General features: G+C 42.2%; 1 protein-coding gene across 1 annotated transcript in view; it reads right to left on the bottom strand.

The window, feature by feature from the left end:
- Positions 1 to 24669, bottom strand: part of BRSK2 (BR serine/threonine kinase 2) — a 377628-nt gene that overhangs the window by 6246 nt on the left and 346713 nt on the right. The window contains exons 18-21 of the mRNA XM_088666107.1: positions 17931 to 18054; positions 15497 to 15677; positions 13457 to 13546; positions 7835 to 7882 (exon numbers count right to left, since the gene is read on the bottom strand). Coding sequence (XP_088522233.1) covers positions 7835 to 7882; positions 13457 to 13546; positions 15497 to 15677; positions 17931 to 18054 — 443 coding nt within the window. The remainder of the gene's footprint in view (positions 1 to 7834; positions 7883 to 13456; positions 13547 to 15496; positions 15678 to 17930; positions 18055 to 24669) is intronic.

The raw sequence follows: 24669 nt of genomic DNA, 5'->3' as shown, positions 1-24669 counted from the left end.
CAGTATTTCAATATGAGTAGGAAAACGAGAGTACCCCTAAATATTTTTTTAAGAAAAAAAAGCACTGAGTGTCAACCACTGTGAAACTGTCATGGTGGTCACCACAACTAGGTTTTGTAGTCTGTTCAGTGCAGTGGAAAAACTCACTTTATAGGTATTTAGACTCATGTGACAAATTAGTAGTGCGTCAGTAGACTATGAGTGCAAGTCAGGGGTCAGCAACCTTTTTCAGCCGTGAGCCGATCCACCGTCCCTCAGACCATGTGGTGGGCTGGACTATATTTTGGGGGAGGGGGGAATGAATGAATTCCTATGCCCCACAAATAACCCAGAGATGCATTTTAAATAAAAGCACACATTCTACTCATGTAAAAACACCAGGCAGCCTCCACAAATAACCCAGAGATGCATTTAAAATAAAAGAACACATTCAACTCATGTAAAAACACACTGCTTCCTGGACCATCCGTGAGCCGGATTGAGAAGGCGATTGGGCCGCATCCGGCCCCATGGGCCTTAGGTTGCCTACCCCAGTGTAAGTCAGTAAAGTTTTACTCGGAGGAGACTCAATGAAGCGAACATGACTAAGTTAGGTCCATTCATTTCAGTGGGTCCACTCTGGGTAAAACTCAGCTGACTACCACTCTGTGCATGTGTTTTTCCTCTTCTACATTATAAGATCTTTGAAGCAACGCTTGTTTTCTGTTATGCACGCAGAGTTGTTGTCTGCAAGAGTTTACTGTAGCTATGCTGGGGCTGTAACACATTAACAGAATGTGTTTGAATCCCTTTGCTTGAGAAGTTGTAGCCTAGAAACCCAGCTTGGATTACTGGAAAGTCATTGAAATATCAGAATATGTTCAGAGAGGAATGCACCCTGTTGAATAAGCTGGTCTGTAAACGCTAACCAACCTTCTGAAAAGAAATGCATAAGGATAAGTAGTTCCAAAGAGCTGACAACTTAAACAGCAGAAGATAAAAAGAATCATAGCTACAAGGATCGGTTTATGAGAAAACGGAAGTGATGGATGTTGCCTGAGTATCGGATAAGGAGGCAAAGACTTGGATATAAAGGAAGTGCCAAAGACCCAAGGAAGCAGATTATTACCAGCCAATTCATGAATGTAGCAGAATGTAGCTACTAAAGGCCACAAGGAAAGCACTGCAACTGAGTGTAGACCAAAACAGAAGTTTCAAAGTATGAAAGAAGACAGTATCCGGATGGACAGTGTAATGGACACTAGTTCTAAATACATTCACCATTTGTTAGGAAGCTATTGTGACACAGCAAGTTCAATGTTGCAGGCAACTTTGCTGAAGAAGCCAACATATTCTCTTTTGCTTCAGTCAAGTAAGAGAAATGATGCACTTGCCTTCCTTTTGATGCCATATACATGGATATATCAAGAGAAAAGATGGTGATGCTATTCAAATTTTGTTTGGAAGTTGATGATGTTGGAAACTTAAATGGGAAGGGTCATGGCTCAGTGGCAGAACAACTGCTTTGTATTCAGAAGGCCCCACATTCGATCTTCAAGGAGATTCCTATTTGAAACCCTGGAGGACTGCTGCCAATCAGCATAGACAATACTGAGCTGATAGACATAGCAAAATTCCAAGTATGTTGGTACTTGGTCAATAAATTATTATTATTATTATTATTATTATTATTATTATTATTAATTAGACCAATGGCCTGACTCAGCATAGGGCAGTTTCTTTTCGGAGGCTCCACCTTACCCTCAAAAATGCAAGTGGAAACCCCTCCATAACTTTAGCTAAACCCTTAAGGTAATATCTCCCCTAACAGACCAACACATTTTTTATTTTATTTTTAAAAAAACACTTGTCCTTGAGGTATTTGGACATAAATAAGATCACAGCAAGCAAATAGTCTATGCTTTTCTCATGAGAAAAGTTTTGCTCAGTCTCTGGTTTTGTTCACTGTAAATGCCTGCTCTTAGGAGACATGTCATATATCACTGAAAAGATGATTGGGGAGGGAGGTGTTGTCAATTTCAAAACAAAACAACCATCCCACAACAGTCCAGAGTTTACTTCTGGTATTATTCCTATATCCATAACTTTTCCAGAAACCTTGGTGTATCTCTGTTACCACTCTTTCAGCTCTTCCCTTAAGGCCCCTTATCACTATATCAGTATTCATTAGTAAGGAACTATAAGCACAAAGAAATGATGCCAAAGTCTGATAAATAGTTGGGAGAGCTCAACTCTGACCAGAGCCAATGGGTCTTCTTTGTGATGAGAAGTCTTGTGGTGGCCACTGCCTCCATTTCTGGTTTCCCCACCTCACAGAGTTAGAAAAGGTATTGAAAAGGGCACATAAAATAATAGAAAGATAGGGACGTCTTCCTAGAGAAGAACGCCTAAAGCATTTTGAGTATTCAAACTTAAAATGTCTAGGGCAGGAGAGGGAACTTTTTTGACTCCATGGGCCAGTTCCTTATCAGGATCAGTCATGTGGGTCAAATGTGACAGGCGGATGGGATCACCCACCTGTCAATTTTGTGATAATCACATGATTGACAGAGTGGACAGCCACACTCACCTGTTGAAATCCCTTGCTGGAGAGCTGTTAAAATGCAGGGTACGGGAGGTGCTTTGGAAAGCAGTTTGGCAGTTTAGCCCTGCTCAGCATGTACTTCTTGGGGAAAGGAATAAAGAAGCCCTTTTGCAAGAAAAAGCCTTCTTTAAGGGGTTCTCCCCCCCCTCCTTAGGAGGCATGACTTCTTTGTGCGGCGATCCAGAAAAATACTGGGTCTGTGTGCTTCAGCTGCAACTGCCTCTTCCCAGGGGAAAGGCGCATGGAGCGAAAGCAAGCAGACTAGGCATTTTTCTGCTGTGTTCTTTGGCTGTGTGTGCCTGTCCTGAAGAGTGAGCAGGCGCACTTGACCAAACTAAGCATGATTTGACCACTGCGTGTCAGCTGTTAAGTGGGGGTTAAATCCTACAGTGCAGAATTGTGCCAAATGACACTAGGCAATGGTAAATGTTATTACACCCAGTGGCTGAACTAGAAACAGAAATCTAAAAGTGAATGGTACCGTTTTCTAATTTCAGACACCCTTTCCTCAATATGCTATAGGCTCAACAGTACAGGAATTGCAGAAAGGCCATATGACATGTGTCAGGGAGCCATTACAAAACACACCCTCTTGGGCATCTGGGAGTATCAGACCACCTTCACATTTTGTTTCCCACAACCAACATGGGTGGTGAACACCAGCACACCCAGGCCCCTCTGCAAAGCATGAAATGACTCTTATGGTAGGAAATTTGTAAGTCATTTCTGAGGGAACATATTTTAAGGAATTCTACAAAGGTTTCATTTGTGTAAGTTGGATCCAGATGCTAAGTACTGTATCTGAAAATCTGACCCAAGGCATTCACTGTGACATTAAAACCAGTAACACTAAGGAAAATGTCAGGATTTAAAAACAAAACAAAACTCCTCATTGGTAGCTATTCTACACTGTAGTGCAATTGTAACAATACCCCTTCCTGTCCATCGGAATGAGCTGCTTAAAACATAGTAAATTTAGGCCAGCACTGCATTTCCAATAGTGATCAATTCCTAATGCACTATAGGAAGCATTAATAAATCACTCTGTCCTCTGTTGTTCACTCCAGCAATTTAAGGTCAAGGAATATAGTGAGCATGTCTTGTCCTGAACTTCTTAGGCAATAGCCATTGACAGTCATGTCAGCTGTTAATTAATTTAGCTTTTTAAAAGACCACTACTCTTGTCTTGTTTACATAGTCACTTGAAGCAACACCTAATAGGCAGACATGGTTACATTTGCTTACAGAATCAAGAAGTAATTCAAAGTCTACATAAAACCGAAAGAAAGACTATCCAGAATCCATATACCTCCTTATCATCACCAGGATACAAGCCAATGAGAAGAATACTGTGGCTCGCTGTAGTAACTGATTTGGACTGAGCCACAGGAAGCACAAGGTGATCGGGACAACTCAGAAGTAATAAGCATGGAGCAGCAGCTTATTCTGATCTGTAAGATTCCCTCTGTAAGCTAAATTGGAACAAAGGTATTTATATAGGATAACAACTACAATTTAACATCCTTCAGAACAGTTTGGAAATCATCAGTTAAGGAAGGAAGTCCTGGCTATGCTGACTATATTTCCATTAGATGAAATAGAATCTAACTGTGGAAGGACATGTGGATCCAGAATTGGCCTCCACAGTCACTTACAGACACACCGGTAAGACCGTGCTCATGGAAGACAATCTTACTCAGTTACGAGTGATCGCCAAAGAAGAGAGAAATAGAAGGACATTCAGAGCAGGAAACTGGCAATAAAGATAGATGGATTAGAAAAATATAACAGGACACCTCTTAGCCATGAAGTGCTCCTGGCTTCACAACTGAAATAACAGATGTGCACACCAGCCAACAAGCTCAGCCATCACTTGTTCCAACTCCTATGCTTCTGGCCGCTTTTTCATTTAAAAAGTGCTGCATAAAGAATTAAAGTGTTTATCTATTCATTTCTCCAAAAGTAGGGGAACTTCATTAAAAGTGCAAAACTACTCCAACCAGGGGAAGAACTTATGGTGACACTGTGGGGTGGGAGGGGGCATCCAATCAGCACAGTGCACAGCATGCAGAACTCAACTCTAGAGAGGAACATGAATGTTTCAAGAGAATACAGGGGCCTCACTTGCAGTCCCAAACCCAACCACTCAATGCCTGATATATGTGCCTTCTTCCACACTTCTTGTTCATTCCTCTTTTCTTACTTCTCTTTAAGAGAGTATCTTCAGGTGTACTTTCTCCCAGATGCTTTGGGATTTCCACAGAATACAGCCATGCTGTATTCATTAATGCTGTTCATTAACTTATAATAATTTTTTAAAAGTGGATCTCATTAGTGTCACAACAACGATTATGTCACTATACCTGTGTTCCATGGCAAAGTGACAAAGGCAACAGCCCACGTCTAATAGCTAGCCAATGGCAGCACGATGCCCATTTTACTCTTGGTGCTTCAAGAATAACGAAACAGACTTAGGTTTCTATGTAGCTAGAGCTAACAGGGAGCTCTTCAGCAGAACTATTTCACATCAATAGTTGCTGAAGCCCATGGGTGCAAAACCTGTGAGCTTGTAGGTCTGATTTCACTGAGCCATACTCATCCCAACGCACCCACCTGTTACTCACCTGATGTCACATGAGAGCCACAGCTGCTAAGGAACTATTGGGAACCTTAGGGTGTGCTTCCATTGTTCCTTTGCAAGTGCAGCCTGTATTTAGCCCAGTTTAAATTTTGCAGCGGTGTCGTATGCCATCAGATGATTGACAGCTGGGTAGCTCTGCCCAGCTGACAAATGTGGTTGGCCACAACTAGATCCAGCCTGCCACCACTGCTGAAATCAATTGGTGATTGCTCTGGGTTGGTGCACCATGTGAACACCTTGCTTGTGCCAGCTGCTGAATTCTTCCACAAACAGGTGCACTAGCTTTTTTTACTTTGAGCAGAACCTGAGGTTCTGTACACTAGCACAGCAGTCTCCTGGCCTTGCTCCTGTGCCTCTAACAGGAGCCTGCCAGTGTCATGCAGAAATTTAGCAGCTGAAATATTTGCTGGCATGGAGGTAAGTGGTGTGGAAAGCTTTGCCTTCTTTATTTCTGCCATGAAAGAAACAGGAGCAGGGCTGGGGAGCGGCAGGGCGATGAGTGGCAACCCCAGTAGCAGAGTTGGGTAAAGGTAAAGGGACCCCTGACCATTAGGTCCAGTCGTGACCGACTCTGGGGTTGTGGCACTCATCTCGCATTATTGGCCGAGGGAGCCGGCGTACAGCTTCCAGGTCATGTGGCCAGCATGACAAAGCCGCTTCTGGTGAACCAGAGCAGCACACGGAAATGCCGTTTACCCTCCCGCTGTAGCAGTACCTATTTATCTACTTGCACTTTGACATGCTTTCGAACTGCTAGGTTGGCAGGAGCTGGGACCGAGCAACGGGAGCTCACCCCATTGCGGGGATTCAAACCACCGACCTTCTGATCGGTAAGCCCTAGGCTTTGTGGTTTAACCCACAGCGCCACCTGCGTCCTGTAGCAGAGTCCTGTAGCAGAGCTGTCAGTCAATGTTTATTACGGCAAACAGCCAGCATAACTGCAAAACTGTGGATTCTGTTGTGATGAGTGAATCAGAGAGCCACATGCCCTTGCCTTCATTCTGACTGATCAGCTTGAATTATTATGGGGTTTTAGTGCTGCATTTCTGCAAGATGGTGCAGTGTTCCATTTGATTACTTACACAAATTCTGAATGTTACCCTTTGCTAAACAGATGACTGCTTCGCCCCAATTCTGTGCCTCTGAAAGAATCCCCATGGCTCCTTTATGGGCAGGGAGCAATTGTCTCAAGTTATCCTAGGCAAGTCACGTCAGAAAGGCGGGCGGAATCTGAGCCTCGTTGGGTGAGTCTCTTTGTGAGGGAGGGGTCACACCCTGGTCCCCTCTTTTTCGGGAGAAGGAGTGGGCTGGGGGGGGAGACCCTTCTCCCCACCCTCCATCAGCCCACCCACCTGTTCTCATGATGGCAGCCTGTTGGGACTCTTGGACAGGCTAGCTGGGGCTGGGACAAAATGCAGCACACTCATTTGCCACATACTATTGGGGCCCCCTGCTTGCCTCTTGTTTCTGTATAAGGCTGACATGTGAGGTGAATCCCCACTTTGGAAAACAGGTACTGGAGCATTCATTGGGTATCTGCCACAGCAATAATTAAGGACAGAAACTGAAAGCCTGCCTGTCCAGTGGCCAACTGGCCACATCAATTTTCTCTGTTGGCTCTCCCTGACAAAAGAGCACCTTCTGCCCTTGTCTGGGCACCGTAACATAAGAAGGATATCAACAAGCTGGAAGGTGTGCAGAGGAAAGCAACCAAGATTATGTACAACAGAAAAATGGTATGCAGCTCAATCCAGATCGGGGCCAGCTACTTTCTTTCTAAAACAAAGGAGGTCAATTTAAGCATGCTTGTGTTAAAACACATGATTAATGTCATCTGTAGTTTGGTCGTCAGTCTCTGTTCTGAGTTGCCATATTCTATTTTTGGAAAGAACTATAGAAAGAAAGGAGATAACTGATTGAGTAGAGAGAACAGGGCTTAAGTATGAGTCTCTCAAGCCAAGGAAGATGAGCTGTACAGTGGAAATTTGTTCACTTTATACTTGTAGGCCTCACAGTTGGTTTCCATCAAAAGCAAAACGGTGAGTTGGGCTGCAGTTAAGCTTATTTACAGTAACTAAGGATGCACCCACAGGATGAGATATTTCATTTGTAGTGGGAGCAAGAGAGGAATTTCCCTAGGAACAGTGGGGTGAGACTGATGGAATGAAGGCAGAACCTTGTTGTCCTCTTTTCAGCATGAGCTTTGGGGAGGGGGGGAGCCAGGCAGTAGCACAGCAGAAAGGCAAGTGATATACGGCTGCAGAACAGAAAAAGGTTGATTTGAAAGTGAAGTCAGAGTAAAGCCTTAAAAGCATGTATAACATCACCAGACATCTTTTTTGGGGGTGGGGTGGGGGGTGGAGGAGGCAGTGTGAGAACAGGAATTTGCAAGACGTCAAACCATGGATGCAGTGGTTGTGTAACATGGCAGGTCTGCGCACACGTGGAGGAAAAAACTGGGTGATGTGTGTGTTCAAAAGGCAAGCAAGAGGTAAAGTGGGTGGTCATAAAGAGTGTCCAGAAAAGGGAGAAGGGAAAGGGTAGTCAGGTTGTTCAGTGGAGGCTGGGGGGCTGGTGGGGGGGAGAGAAGGTGGAAGGGAAGTTCTTACCACATTTGGAAAGTCTCCCAGTCATCAACTCCATACAGTTAGTGGTGTCTAGATCGTAAGAGTGGAAAGAGGAAGGAGGGAAAACAATATAAAAAATCGTTTCCAGTTCTCTTCATAGAAGGCAGTAATGTAGCATTTTTTCCCCTGGAGCAGAAAGTATATATGGGATTGGCATTTCTACACTCAGTTGAGATTCTTCCTAAACTTATGCTAGAATATATATATATATATTAATCAATCATGTAACACAGAGCAAACACTTTCTCCTTCCTATCACTGCTGTATATTTAATATATGTGTTACAATGAATGTCCAAGATTTGGTGACTTTTACATCCTGGCTACCTCAGACAAATTTTGTGAAAAATGTCCAAAAATCTATAGGCCCACAAGTGAATTCTGAGAGCTAATCAAATGTCAGCATTTACTTGGGTATGTCTGAAAGATGAAAGAAATACAAAAAATGACAACTAGGACTGGCTTCATTCCCACATGAATGCTGACATTCACCAAATTTCATTCCCATGAATGCTGACATTTAACCAAATTTCAGCCCTCAGAGACATTCCAGCACTTCCTCCTTTGCAAAGTGGGAAACACATTGCTAGCAAAGATGGCTAAATATAGATGTTCTCTAAAAGGGGTTAAGTTGTATAAATGTTAGGGTAGAGAGCAAAGCAAAAGGATAGGTATGCACCAAACAATCCAGCAGGAAGGGATCTTGGAAAAGAGAGGCAGGTCTGGGGTGACTGTAGATAAGGGAGCATGATCAGAAATAGCAATGTGAGGAAGGATCCAGCAGGGAGTTGAGAATCTGACTGAGAAAAGGCAGCCACCGCGTCCTGTAGAGGCCTTGCACAAAGTGAGAATGTTACAGGAAACAACGAAAACTAGTTATTTAAAAAGTGAAAGGAGAACCTGGAAAGAGTGCATCCATGGGACAAAGATGAAAGACAAGGCTATCAATGGCCACCAAGTCATGACGGCTCTATATACTGTCTTCATTTGATGGGGAACAACAGAGGAGGGCCACTGAACTCGTGTCCTGCTTTTGGGCTTCCCAGGGGCATCTGGCTGGCCACTGTGGGAAACAGAGTGCTGGAACAGATAGGCCTTGGAAAGGGCTCCTCTTATTTACAAGCCGCTGAAATCATTCCCATGCGTGCATGCATGGATGTTTTAGACATATATATTTATAGGCTACTGTGATTAACAAGTAACCTATGTGCTGACTTCTGCCTCCATCAGTTGTTCTAGTAAAAGTGGAGCTGTTTCCAAGGTGGGAGTTAATAGAGCTTTGAGGGTGGAATGCTCAGAAGGGTTTTATTTACAATGCTGGTGATACTTATCCTCCAGGTTGAGGTCATGCGGTGTTAAGCGTCCCAGTGTGTACATCCTTGTGTTTTCCCTCTTTGCTAACATTGCTGGATCTGTTAGCATATCTATAGTAATTATTGAAAAGTCTGACAGGTTCTGAGGACTGAAATGTTTAGCAACTGGCTTCACCACTTTTTTGGTTTCTAAAACATGTTGTAGTTTTTATTATGTTCTGGATATGACATCCCTTTTTTGCAGTCAATTATATGGATTATATTGCAAGATTTGCTGGTGATGTTCTGTTTTGACAAAAAAAGGTGGAGCAATCCGTAATGGCTATCTTGAAAAAAAAGCTTCATTTCATTTTACCACAGCAGCTGATGAAGGCAGAAGCTGACACACTTTGCTACATAAATATAGCTCTTTTTGTTAATAAAAATAACATGTATATTATTTTAGTGATTAACCAAATCCTAAAAGGAATCCAGAACTGACGTGTATGAAGTACTATTTGACACCCCCCCCCCTCTCTGTGTGTGTACACATACACAAAACTGGGCATCCATGCAATTTGTTGGTGAAGATTTCCATTAACTGGAGCTCTCCAATAACCCAGCCGTATACGAGTCCTGGTCTGCATGGACTCAGTCCACCTTTCTGTTGTGCAAGTCTTCTACTTATAGAGTCTCTTCTTGTTGTTGTTTAAACACAGAGAAGTATTACCAAAAAAAGCAACCCCCCACCAGTAGCTCGTAGTGATAAAGTATGTTCTGCAGTTTCAACACTCATATCATCTCCTCCTCATTTTCTCAATGAATGGCAGCTTTATTTCACAAACACAGATGCTGGAAACTGCAGTCCTATTCAGAGATTACTGCATTTCATAAATAACCAATGATTTCTACTAAAGCTTCTGCGTAAAAAGTTCAGCAAGATTCACATCAAGACCTACCAAAGAATAAAGCACTACAATTATGCAGGCCTCCCCTTCATCCCACAGGACATTTAAAACAGCTTATCAAAATAATAAGCGTTTAAGTTTGCATAAATACATAAAGATGAGATGAAGGAACTGTGTGGGACCTACTTTAAATACATCGGTTTCTGATGCTTATCTGATGCTGAAAATAAAGTTAGCAGGTTGCAACCCAGAAATCCCATCCTTTCCTTAATATTATCAATGCAGGAAGTGTAGTAAGCACAAAATGTCCCACTGCATTGTTAACGGTTACATATAGCCTATTGCTGGAAGCTGGAACTTGCAACAATGGCTGAAAAGTTTAGGAACCACCATGGACATAAAACAGGGCAGGGGAAAAGCAGATAATTTACTGCTCAGATGGAACAATGGATTACTTTAATATTGCCATTTATGGAAAGGGATACACAGACAGTTAACTCCTTCCCAGAGGAGGTGTCTGTTAGAGGAAAGCAATCAGTCCTGATAACAGAACTGGTATCAAATGGAAATAATCACTATTCATTCTCAGAAACATCATTTCTTACTAACGGCTATAGATTTCTTCTGTGGAACAGTGCCTCAAAAGAATGCACAGGATTGAGACAGGGGCAAAAGTGTGATACTTTTTTTTCCCTATTTACCCAGGCAGGATTCTCCTTTAATTCAACAAGGACTTCTTGACAGAGTGAATATCCATGGAGATGGTACTGTATTCTCTTTTCACTCTGAAGATCGTGGAGCTTACAGAATTCAGGTGCATGAATTAAAGTGTGTACCCAAGGCTGCCTGATCAGTGATCATTTCAAGGAAGAAATCTCCAGTAGCTCAGGGAGCACAGTGTTGAAGTGCTTTGGTGCTGAGTGGCATTTTGCTTTCACCTGTGCACTGAGCTTGTTCCAGTTTGCATTAGATCAAAAGTAGTAAGCAGAGCGAGTCCCAAGAAGCAGAAATGAGAATGAGAATGAGAGATACTAACTGGGATGTGCAGGTGTGACACAGGAACGCACCACTGAAATGAGATACACGCACAGACAAGGAAACGACGCAATGTCTATCAATATTGGTGTGAGCTTGCAAAGAATGAGAGACAACAGAAAACAGTCCTGTTCTGAAACCCAGGCAAACCAGTTTAATGGGCCAGCCCACAGCTCAGCAGACCAAGCAGGGTCCAGAGAGGTAGCAAGCATCACCTCCACGAAGTCACAAGTCCTTGCTGGCAGTGATGGAGCTGGAGACACATTCAGAGATGGGGTCACCTAGCTGTAAGGTACACCTGTTGCAATATACTGTATCATCCCTCTCCCTCTCACAGTATATATATATGTTTGTGCACAGAGAGTCCCCCAGTCACTCACCTGTAATGGCACCTGACCTGGAAGGTGGGGAACACTGCTTTGTTAGAGCAGGTGAGCTCTCTGGACTTCTCCAGAGGCTAGAATCAGTTACAAATGCTTTGCACTTTAATCTGTGAATTGCAGATTAAATGAACATTGATTTTGACTGAGGCTGCTTTTGAAGTAAGCAACTGTTCCTCACAGAATGCAGCTTGATTTGGAGTTACCTAGACTGCAAAGACATTATGCTAAGCTGAATGGCCCATCACGATTCTATGATCTCCTGGGTGCCAGGGGCAAGAAGGTGGCTTTTGTGTTGGAAGGAGAGCAGCATTCCTTCCCATGCCCATTCAAGGCTCATCTGGCAATTATCCTGGGAACAATTTCTCATTAATTCTATTCCATTTTAAAACAGCGTCATTTGGTGCCAACTCCCCAATAATTCCTATCCCATTTCAAAATTTCCTATCCCATTTCAAACAAGCATCATTTGGGTGACATTTTTGCTTCCCTGTTTTCTCAACCACAGCCTGGACATCCATATAATTTTTAAATTACAGCCACATACGAAATAAATGTTTCTTGTCAAGAATTCCATCCAGTCACAGGATTATTTTAGTCTGAATTCACAGAAAGTGGAGGCTGTTTAATAAGTCACTATGAGTAAATTCTACACATGGGACGTTTGTTGTTGTTGTTGTTGGCCTCAAAAAGATGCTAACCTTATTGAACTCTTCTAAAAGCATGAAGACCTGGGGCTAGTGAGGACAAAGGCAACTTTCTTCCCATGTGGCTACAACCACTGCATGGTGAATTTATAGAAGAAGCAGTCATCCTGCAGTGCTGAGTCTTGGAATCTACCCTGATGCTCCCTTTGCTTATTAATTTGAAGCTCCTTGCTTCCTATGCTAGGACAGCCAGACATCTGCAGATGCAAAGTAAGTGACAGCAATCTGTCTGACCAGATTTAAAGTCCAGACTCAAATTATATTGATCAGTTTTAGACATCTAGTAATTCTTTCCCAATACTTGCTCTCAGTTGTGGAAGGCTGCCTATCTCCTCCCATTAATATATTACATTTCTCGCATGCTTGTCATCACAAGGGTGGCTTTAAAGGGTGAGATGAGCTACCACTGGCATAGAGAGAAATTGGACTTTGGGTCTATGTACCTCTTGTTTTATTTTATTTTCCCCATACACTTTCCAACAGACAAAAGTTTCCTGTAGTGTTGCAGAGTTGTTGTTTGCTTGGAAAAAGCTAAATCTGCTTATCCTAGTGACCTTCATGAGGTAAAGCAGTAAAGATCAGGGCTTGTGGAAGGTTAGAGACGTAGTAGGGGAATTGCTAAATGAAGAGGTTGCCAGTAGATAAATGTTCATCCCATTCATGAAAGGGGCTAAAGGGTAATAAAAAATTATTTCCTCGTGGAGTGTGGCATAAAACTGTAACAGGCAAGATATTTCTGCCATTGCTCAGCCATTTCCACTTCATTAGAGTGTGCAGATAAAATGGCACATGGCTTCTTCAGAGTAAGTGACTTTCCAAAAATCAGTCTTGCTCTAAACTTCCAGTAATTTCCATTTGCTAGCAAAAGTCACTTCCTCCCCAGGAGCTAACTCAGGCCATTGTTTCTTTTTAAAAATGGTTTGTAGAGGACTCTTTCATCAGATACATTTTGAGGCATGTCCATGGTTTTTTTTTGTGTGTGTGTGTGGATTTTTGGAATTAAACAAACTGCTGATGACACTTCCTGTGAAAAGGGGGACAAATGGCTCTTGGGGCAGGGCAGGGCAGTTCACGTGGAGGTGGGGGGATGCATTTAGGAAATGGGAATTGGTGCAAGGCAGGTGGGAGTGGAGCAAATGGCAGGGGAGAGATGTGCAGAGGAGTCTTACTGTTTGTGCTGAATGAAACTAGTTTTCTAGGTGCAACTTGAGGACTATGCTGATAGGTGCTTCCAATTCATGTCCTTGCCTGAAGCAAAGCACTGAGCTGTGGAAGCTACTTACCTGATAACTGCTGCACTGAAGGCTGGTCATGTGTGCTTAACAACTGTGCCTGAATGGTTTCTACTACCCTCTTAAAGCGACGGCTTGGACCTGTGAAAAGACACATCGGACTGTGAGTTGTGGAAGAACTGAACACTGCTGTGGAAGGGAGAGTGTAGGGAGAGAGCACCTTTCCATTAACTTTTCTGCTCAGTATTAGACTTCATCTTAATGCTTCTCATCCTTATGTTTACAAATATTTCCAATTTCCTCCTGTTAATTATTTCTTCTCCTTTATATCCCCCCCTTGTGCCACCATTTTGCTCCTCCTCTGCCAGCCCCTCTGGCTTCTTTCTCTCACTCCTGTCTCTGGGCTTCCAGCCATGCTGCTTCCTATGCTCGGAATAGACCCCAGCAAATAATTTCATTTTTCTCTCCCAAGTCCTTATCTCAAGACTCACTTATGCAACAAAGTTTTTTCAGAACCAGCTACCAGAGGCTCACATTACCTGCTCCTCCATTACTAATTCATTCTCTCTTTCTTGATCCCCATGACTTTCTATCAATCCTTGAGTTTTCTTCTTTCTTGCCTAGTTAATGAAAATGGCAAATCCTCTAGAAAGGAATGGTGTCACTTTTATGTTCTGTACAGCATGCACCTAAGGACCTTGTTCCAGCTCTATGAAAGTTTAATATCAGTAGCAGTAGGTTATGCCTATCACATTCTTAATAAAGCTTTATGAAGACACACTTCCTTCTGAAACTTACTAGACCTTCCAGCTCCCTTGCAACATCTGTAGATCTCATTATATTATACTTAACTACCTAGTTCGTATACCCCTGGTACCTCTACCATTTCTCCCCAACATGGTCAGCAAAAAATACTGTTCCTTGTTTGCTTGTTTGTATTTTTTTAAAAAAAACACTGCTTAGTTTCCAGGATTTTGCATAACCCAAATTCCCTAAGCAAGGTAGAACTATCTGTAATCTAAATAACCATCCATTTCCAAAGATTTTGCCTTTTTTAAAAGCACTTCAAAACAGCTGGTGTCCCATGAAGCTAAACACAGTCAGTATGACTAAAGAGGGTGGAGCGGTAAACTCAGCCCACCTCAATTTGAGTACTGCTAATCATATAATGTGGCTTACCAAGTGTTTGACAGGCCTACCATTTTTTTTAAATCTCAGGCAGGCAACAAAAGCAGATTTACTGAGTCCCTGTTGGACCGCCATACCTGGATGATGGACAATGTTCATCCAGGCAAGTTACAAGCTACACGGACCTGCTCTAAAAAACACTAGGCTAAATGCCCCAAATAACATCTTAAGGGGGCACCAATTTTGAAAGCTCTCTTCCAGAATTCTGAAGACTAGTTTGACTGCTAAAATGCTTCATTTTGAAGCTGCCTCAAGCACAAACAAATCCAGAGAGGCAGCTGTGTTAATCTGTTGCAGCGAAAACAACATAAAGTTTTGTGGCACTTTTAAAGACTAATGAATGGTATATTTGATCGTCAACCCTATGCAGGAAAAGAAATACAAACTATGTAAATCATCATGTTTGATAATGTATATCTGACACTCACATATAAGGAAAACATAAGCTGTGTTAGGAAGGTACAACTGTTAACACTACAATTATGCACATGCATCCTAAAAAAGTGTGATATGCAATTTTCCATGCATGATGACCAGCAATTTGGATGGCTTTAAGAGAGGATTAGACAGGTCCATAAAAGATAAAGCTATCAATGGCTATTAGCCACAATGGTTGTGTTCTGACTCTACTGCCTGAGATGGTCTGCATCTGAATCCCAGTTGCTGGGAATCACAATTGGGGAGGCTGCGGTTGCACCCAAGAACGTTGGGAGTGGAGAGACCTTTGGCCTGATCCAGCAGGGATTGTCTTACAACAATCTAGGAACCATTTGAACACTTCCACATACATGCAAATTGTTGCTGCCTGTTGAAGAAATTAACTACAATTAAGGCCGCCCTCGCTATTTTGTCTGTGCTCCCCCTCCTCCTCCTCAATGCAGACAGCAAGCTTGTGACAATTACCTGATAAAAGTGTGAAAGTGACTGAGTAGATCCCGTTCTCTTTCTGGGCCTCCCCACCTTCTGTGTATGTTATGTCCACTTGGAACTTCACTGGCTTCTGAAAGACAGCGGGGCCCGCTGTGGATTTGTACTCTGCGCGGAAGCTTGTCTGTGAGATGACGCTGTGACTGAGGCTGGGGATCTAGTGGAAACAACAACATGAAGAACAAATGGTACTACCACTCTAAAACCAGTGACAACACACCAATTTAAAAAGCATCAAAATCTGAATGGGAAAGACTGCTGTTTTGTGGGACTGCCCTTTCTTTAAGAAAGAAGGAGCATTTCAGTCTGATCTGCAGCAATAAAAATGAACTTCAATAAGATCTCAGCAGCTAACCATTTATTAAAAATTGTTAAACGCCTAAACTCCTGGCTATGAGAACTGCTCACACACAGCATCTCCGCCTTACCAGGATTCAATTTCAGTTTACTGGGCCTGATCTAGTCCACCACTTTGTCTAGGCACCAGTCTGGAACACCCACGGCTTCTCTTGATTCAGATGTTACAGAGAAACAGAGCTAGGTGACATTTGCACACTGTTGACACCACACTCCAAATCTCCTAATGATGGCCTCCAGAATCTTTCAAATGGATGTTAAGCAGCACTGGGGGCAAAATAGTCCCCCAAGGCATTCAAGAACAAAGTTTACAGAGTGCAGGGACATAGCCATTCTGTGCTCTTCTCTGGACCAGCCCTGCAGATTTGAGTGGGACCACGGTAAAACACTGCCGTGTGGGTTTGTGAGAGTATTGCACAAGTGTTAAAATGTATAGGAAGCATTCTTGGACTGATAATGTGGAAAGGACAAGAAGGGCATTTTGAAGTTATTAATATAGTGTTGAAAGCACTTTGCATACATTATCTTCATGCACCTTAGAACAAACCTGTAACTCTTATTACCTCCATATTACAGGTTTGGGGGAGGTAGCAGTTTGACTTGGGTCCCCAATGAACTGAGATTTGAACCAGCACCATGTTGCTTATGCTGTTAACTACTCTGCCACACTAGCTTCCAATAATTATTTGAGGCTGTAATCTTATACACATTTATCTGGGAGTAGGTCCTATTGTTATCCAACTTAAACCATACTCAGATACACCAAAACCAATAGACTTGAGTTACTTATGCCCATTTATTTCAACAGGTCTACTTTGAGTATGACTAACATTAGATTTCACCCAATGCCAACTTCTGAGTAGATTTATATAGAGTTGCACTCTGAGGGACTTAAAAATGGCAAAGATCATTTGGGATTTTTGCTCTTACAGATACAACTGTATCACATTCCACTTTAAAAGAAGCCCCAAAGAATTCCAGAACATGTCTTGAGACTGCATTCTCCCAAGGGCAGAGTTTGCTTTGGTCCCCATAAAAGGGTAAGAAATAAGCTACTAGATGGGAATGTAAAGGAATCACCCTGTTATGTATAGCCACAGTGATTTTATGTGCAATTTTGCTTGGAGTATGGCTGGATTTATATACCATGCTCTGGGGAACCTGAAAAATATGCCCAAGAAGTTATTCTTTTTAAAATCTTATTTCACAGGGAAGTTTTGCTAAGAAAGCCAGCTCCGAGTCTGGCATATATGAGTGAGAAATGAATACATAAAAAAGAAAATGAGTAACGGTGAGGGAAAGATGGTGTAATTGAAGAACAAAGAGGCAAAGGTCACTTATACACTAGCCATTTAATATGGAGCAGACATAATCTCTTCACTCAGTTTTTACAGAGAATTTAGATGACAGCATTTCCGACTCAATGTACTCCAGAATTCTTCATATTGTCCTCCCACCCTTTTCAGATCTGATCTGTGATTTTTAAAAATAGCTTGTATTTTTTAAATAAAAATAAATAAATAAAGATTACATTTAGTCAGTACATGCTATATAGCCATAGTAACAATAAAAAACACTACATCAATGAAAACAGCTTTCCTACCACTGTATATTCTCCTGCATTCTAGTACTATAAAGCACCCCTACTCGTTTTGTTAAAATGCAATTCAAAATGGCATTGAGACTTCCTAGGGCTACTGTCTCTTTAATTTCCCTCCATTCTTTGTTTTAAAGTGGCTTCCACTTCTGGCTCTTACATTAGTCAGTTCCTGTTCCTTGTGTGGTCACAATTACATGGTTAGGGTAATAAAAAAAAATAAAATTTCAAAAAAAGCAATTACTCCAGCTGAAAAGAAACCCAAAATAAAACCGCCTCCCACAGATAACAGGAACTGATTAGTCAATAACCAAGAAAAAATGTGGCCACAGGAGAGAACAGAAATAATTTTTTAGTTTTAAAGGGCACTAGTGTGGAATGTGTCTGGAACTACAGGCTGAGAAACCACAGCTCACGAAGTTTCACTTCTGTGTTTAGGTTTATGTACGTACTTACCGAGAGGAATGCATGGACTATGTCAGCCTTGATAGAACTCAGCGGTTTGTCCTTAATAACCACAAAGATCTGTTCTTCTTTCTCTAGGTTGATAAAGTTACCAAACCAGGATTTTTTGGCAAGCCTGACCAATCCAGGGGGAGAGAAAGAAAAGGCGAAAAAACAGAAAGCAAAGAGAAGATTTAGAGAAGAAAAGCACAGGCAATTATAATACACAGCCAACTAGGCCTTAGCTATGCTGTGTGTAAGTCATTGTGTCAAGAGAGTCATATTTGCTCAGGACAGAAAGCACCCCAGTGATGCACCTGGCTTTACTACAACAGTATGTACAGTTGGAAACAGAAGACTAAGTACTGCTCAAGTAAACCTAGAAGGGCAGAGGCACTAATGGATAATACAACTGTGAAACAGCTTTACAAGATACAGCAGGGAGCTGAATAAGGAGGACACTGGTAGGTCTCTTTGTGTGTGCCACTGATATGCATACAAGCAGTCCATGCACACCTTGCTTTCTATAAGCACTCTGCACATGAATGGAATGTGTTCTCCAGCACCCTGAAAATCCAGCGTGCACGGTGCTCATTTATAGCCTCCTGGACACTCATTACAATGTCTAGTCCTGGGGTTATTTAATCTATAGCAATATCACACATTTAAGAGAGAAATGTTTTACACTACAGTACTAGCTTTCAAAAGCAAGCTGGCTTTAAAAAAAAATAAAAAAGCACCTACATCTGTCAGCCTGCCTGCCTGCCTAATAGAGGAAAAGAAAACAATCACAATTTGGCAAATCTCTCCCAGTTCCTCTGTTAAAACTGGGTTGGGAAAGCACAACTCTCTGAAATATTAATAAGCAGCTATATCTGACCACAAGCCAAAGATTAGCATGGGGAACAGTAAAGAGAAAGGGCCACTCATTTAAGTAGGCTATTAAGAAGCCTGGGCTTTTGTCTTCCTCAAACACACCAGAATGACTCTGTAGGCCTCAGAATAATTATGCTGTCTGTTCCTTGCACATTAAAAGCCTTTGCTGATTAGATATTTATATGTATAGTTATCCACCCAACCTGCCCTAGTCCCTTCAGACTTCAGGTTGCTTCAATACACCTCTGAATAGAAACCTATGAAGGATGGAGCAAGTGCTTTTTCTAGCACAGGTACATGGACCACACAGCAGGTGCATGCTGCTGCTGGATATGTCAATGACCCACTAAACACATGCTACCTTTCCATACGGCACAATATATACGTTTTAATAATGGGGGTTTATTTCCTTCTCTCATTTAAACAGGGAGAGACAATTCTAGTGAAATCCTCATGGGTGGGTTACAGAGTTTTTGATGAACTTACTTTACTTCTGTGGTGGATGAGGGGTGTTTTTGATGGTCCTTTCATTCTGCAAGGCTACCTCACCAATGGCCTGTGCCCTGCAGCCTCCCTGCGCCCTGCAGCTTTCCGCAATTCAATTACACCTCAGGGAAAGGCATCCCACAGAGTTTTTTTCCAGGTCAGGAAGCAGGGCAGCTGAAAAGGCTGCAGTGTGCTGGCAAAATGTTTACAGAAAAGAAAAGGAAAAATGCAATCCTACCTTGCAATAAAGCAAGCTTAAAACTCAAGGGAATTCTCAAGTCTCCTGAGAATGAGGTGGAAAAAAGGAAAAGATATTTTGCAAGGAAAGAAAACCTTGGAGAAATTAAAGGGGTTTTTTTTTTGGCACAGCACTAGTCTGCATGATCTAAGCAGTGCTGCTTCCAACAGAGATAATAACTGCTATCCGAAACATTATTAACTCTACACAGAAGGAGAAAAAAAGGGTGGGAAGATGCAGCCTCAGTTATTCAAGATTAACGGCACAATTTTCTAAGCATGTTTGCACAGGAATAAACTCAGGCCACTGTGTTCAATGAACCTTACTCCCTAACAAGTTTACTAAGTAAAAGTTTTTATAATGAACTGCTACACCGCTTTCTTTCTAAAGTGCTGCCAACCAAGCAAAACACTGTATTAGAGAGAAGCGAAACTTGCTTCTCCAATAAGGCCTTAAGCATTATGAACATTATGAAATTGACATTAAAAATCTCAAAGACCGTTTTGTAAAATTAAAAACTGGGATATTTCAATTGCCTCTGAGCCGTGATAAAGGATGTACTGTATCCATTCTGACACTTCATATAATCACAAGGGTAGGGTCTGTTCTGAAACGAATGTTTTGATTAACATCCAATGGTAGGAGATTTAAAAGAAAAATACATTTTAAAAGGAGAAGAAGGGATAAAAAGGTGCATACTGTTGGTAAAACTGTATCTCATGAATGATCACCATGAATAAAGGTTATAGGGGCCTGCTTAAGCTTCCAGTGATACCCTGGAGCCTGTAACTGCTTGCAATACAGAGTTCTTCTGATGAGATACAAGACAGAATAGATTCTTGCGAGTCCTCCTGATGTAACTGTGCTGGGTCTGCAGGGCAAAGAGGCATAGATAGTGGCACTGATGTTTTATAATGAAGGAGGGAAATTCAGCAGACCTGGCAGAATATCCATATTGCATAGACTTATCAGGTACTAGTTTAACAAATAGGGGTTGGGGGCAAGGAAGGAAGAGATTTATATACACCAGTGGCTCAATTAGTTTGGTGTATTCCTAGACACTCATGTGATCAAAGTAATCCCAGAACTATATGGTACATATTCCTATTGACTGTACCTGTGGGTCTGTGTCTAAGACCACCCCACTCAGAACCTGCAGTCTTACAGCTTACTCACTGTCTGGACATGTTGTAGATACATCAGCTGAAGGCTAAAGTAATGTTTTTTTAAACATGCACAGGGATCTGATATGGACGGGAATCTGAATTCTGATTGGGTTTAGCACCCTGCTCACTCAGGCTTGAATCCCGAGGGTTCCCTAGATTCATTACTGCAACTCATTTTCCATTTTGTGGGGGCTGTTGGGATCTTTCTAGACCAGTCTGCACACAGAACAAGAATCAGACAAGACCCATTTCTCAACAGAGGACCCTGCAATGGTCCGCAGCACAGGAAAATGGGAACCCTGAGAACTGGGGATCTGCAAAAATTATTTATGTATGCTACAACCACGGACTTTATTAGCCCAAAAATGGAAATTACAGGAGTTACCGACAATTGAGGAGTGGCAGACGAAAAAGATTGACTATGCAGAGTTAGCAAAGTTGTCCTGCGGGATCCGAAACCAGGGAGAGACAAAGTTCCAAAAGGAATGGAGTAAATTCGTGGACTATATGGAGAAGAACTGCAGAAGTTTAAAGATACTTGCAGGACTGAAATAAATCCTACGAACTGGTTTTATTAGATGGACTAAAAGGAACTGCGAGATAAGAGTGGGAAAGAAAACCGAATGATGGGAGGGAGGGAAGTCAAAGCTCGGCAGAACTAAAATAGGTGAATAGAAGATAAAATGTTTTTTTAAAAAAATTGTTTGTTGTTTGTTTGTTGTTGTCATTGTTGTTGTTGTTTTTTATTTGGAAATTTAATAAAAATTATCTTGAAAAAAAAGGGAGAACTGGGGATCTGGTGGATCCTTACCTTAACTCTGCCATTCTGGGTCCTGTTATGATCTGGATCAGGGATAGTATTACAAATGTTGTTGGACTACAACCCCCATCAACCCCAGCAAAATGGGCAGGGATGATAGGTCATGTAGCGTGATATCTGAAGGTTCTATATTGGCCACCTTGTAATTGCAATTCAACATGGTGCTAGGGAGATTGTTCTGGTGTAACAATCTTCTCTTTCCTCCCACCGCCACGGTGTTCTGGTGGTTCTCCACCCCCCAATCGGGGCGGGGGGAGGATGGGGGGGTCAAACTCCGCTGCTCTAGTGGAAGTCCTTATGCGGGCATCTGCTAGCAGGACCAGTTAGTTGAATCTGGCCCAACGTTTTACTTTAAAGGTGGGTTGGAATTTCCAAATTGAAAGCTGGCTGTCATATTCAGCACTAGCAGTGCTCCCAGTTCCTGCACTATTGCTTTAGGGACATAATTCAGGGTGCTAATTTTGATATATAAAGCCTCATACCAGTTAATCCCAGTAGCCCTTAAAGACCACCTCCTCCCTTATGCAACTCCCAAGATTGACTGAGGGCATCTGTTTAGCAACACCATCGATGGGTGAGATTCAAACAGTAAGGGAGCACAAGGAGATATTCTCAGTGGCTGCACCACAACTGCAGAACTCTCTTTCCTTGGAAATGTTCAGAAGTCCAAGACAGGATGTTGTTGGGAAGCACTGTTCTATGGACTTCCCCCCTTTTTCTTTTGGAAGGTAGGGTATCATTACTGATCTAGCAGATTTTTGGGGGGGGGGGTTGATAATCAAAATAACTCTAAAGGAAGGAGAGTGAAACATAAAAAAGAAATAAAGGGGAGAATACACACCGGGGGCAACCTTAGGATTTAGAGGAAAAGCTTGCACAACATATCTGAAGGGTAGGAAGTGCGTAGGGGGAAAACAACCTTGAAAAACATTGCAGAATCAACTTGACATGTATCTTAAGAAAGGATTTCCACCCCAAGAGATTGGTAGAAAGCAACAAGGTGTACTGGAGAAAGTACTCAATTTTACATCATGTTGTAGACAAACAATAATAGTCATTCTCTATATCTAAAATAAACCCATGGATTTAAACAGAATTGTCTCTCTATTGACCAATGCTGCAATTCTATTTCCACTTAACTAGGAGTAAGCCACACTGAACTCAACAAGACTTATTCCCAAGGAGACATGTGCTGTATAGGATTGCATTGTAAAACATGCTTATATACCATCTCAATTTGTATTAGAGGCTCTAGCTTCTACAGGGGATTTCTATAGCCCCTATGGGCTAAATTCTAAGTCAAATCCTAGTGGACACATACATACAGCCCAGTTCAAACAAGTCCCATTATTCAGGACTTTGCTGAATTGAGGCCCTGCTGCAAATCAGCATAGCTCCATCATCTGGCACACATGGTGCAATGCTTTTTTCTTTTTTAAAATGTCAGATTTATAGAAGGTGATCGCAAACAGAAACACCAAGAGAATAAAAGTTAGGCAACCACCATTTCCATTATGTTTCTATTGGCTTGTGGCTCAAAGGCAGCTATCTCCATGAACTGCTTCCTGTGCCTGCAGTCCTGTACACTAGAGAAGGCTAACCTTTTTTCTGCCCAAGGGCTGCATTCACCCTTGATCAATGCTGCAAGGGCTGTATATTGTATACTAGCAGTGAGTATGGCCACCCCACATTCTCACTCACCAACATAGGTAGGCAAAATGCCCTCCTCAGCTGGGCCATGCAGATCAACTGAGAAGGTTGATTGTTATCCCTCCCTGTTCATATGACCGGAGGGGGAAGATTTGCTTACCCAACAGGGTGCTGAGTCTACTTTAACTTTCCCCCCTTTTTGAAATCAGTGGGGCCCTGGAGGGGCAGAAAAAATTGCTGGGAGCCCTCTATAGCTGTTAGCCACCCCTAATGTATGCACTTAGGATGTTTCACTCCAACTGATCTCAGTAGGAACTAAGCAGCCTAACTAAAAATGATTTTCTCTTGAGTTTCTCTTTCCAGCCAGATATGCAGTAAGTGGAGAATATATCTCTGCACCAATGGCATATCTGTACCTACATTATTAGTATGAGAAGTCACTGCAAGATACCAATGAGAAAGATCACAGAGTTTTGCCTAAAATGTGTTTGAAACCTGTTCAACGTACCATTTTTTATGGTAGTTTCCAGACCCAATCCCCAGGTCTGTGCTGCCACAGTAGAATATGGTCCCTGTCACCCACAAATAAAAAAGCATCTATCTATATCTATCTGTCTATCTATCATCTATCTATCTATCTATCTATCTATCTATCTATCTATCATCTATCTATCTATCTATCTATCTATCATCTATCTATCTATCATCTAGTGAAGTTGACCAAGGTGCTTTAAATACCTTTTGTTTACATATTTTTCTTATATCTTAAGTTCTTTTGCATTAACAGATAAGTCCTCAGGATAAACACTGAACTAGCAAGTGATGCTAGGATCCCACTCTAGTCATCCTTTTATATCTAATTGTTCTAGAATGTGTATGGTTAGAGACATGTGAACTAGTAAAGGTAAAAGGACCCCTGACCATTAGGTCCAGTCGTGACTGACTCTGGGGTTGCGGCGCTCATCTTGCGTTATTGGCCGAGGGAGCTGGCATACAGCTTCCAGGTCATGTGGCCAGCATGACTAAGCCGCTTCTGGTGAACCAGAGCAGCACACGGAAACGGCGTTTACCCTCCTGCTGTAGCAGTACCTATTTATCTACTTGCACTTTGACATGCTTTTGAACTGCTAGGTTGGCAGGAGCTGGGACCGAGCAACGGGAGCTGACCACGTTGCGGGGATTCGAACCACCGACCTTCTGTTCAGCAAGCCCTAGGCTCTGTGGTTTAACCCACAGTGACACCCGCGTCCCCAATGTGAACTAGTACAGTGTGGGAAATGCTTCTCCAATTTCTTTGAAATGTTATTCCCCTGTGAAAGAGGATTCCATTTTTCTGTCTCATTCTCAGGGCACTAGAAAAATAATTTCTTGCAAATTTTGGTGGGTATTGAGATTTTGAGCTAACTTTATTATTGCAAGGTAGCAGAAGTTGGTATGTGTAAACCTTTCTGCAGCACTCTGCAGTCTCCCCATCTGCCTGGGCTTCTTAATCTGAAAAAGGCTCATGGGAGGAGT

The sequence above is a fragment of the Zootoca vivipara genome, chromosome 1 (assembly GCF_965207765.1).
Source record: "Zootoca vivipara chromosome 1, rZooViv2.hap1.1, whole genome shotgun sequence".
Lineage (NCBI taxonomy): Eukaryota > Metazoa > Chordata > Lepidosauria > Squamata > Lacertidae > Zootoca > Zootoca vivipara.
Note: the sequence above shows the minus strand (reverse complement) of the source record. Positions and strands in the feature narration are given on the sequence as shown.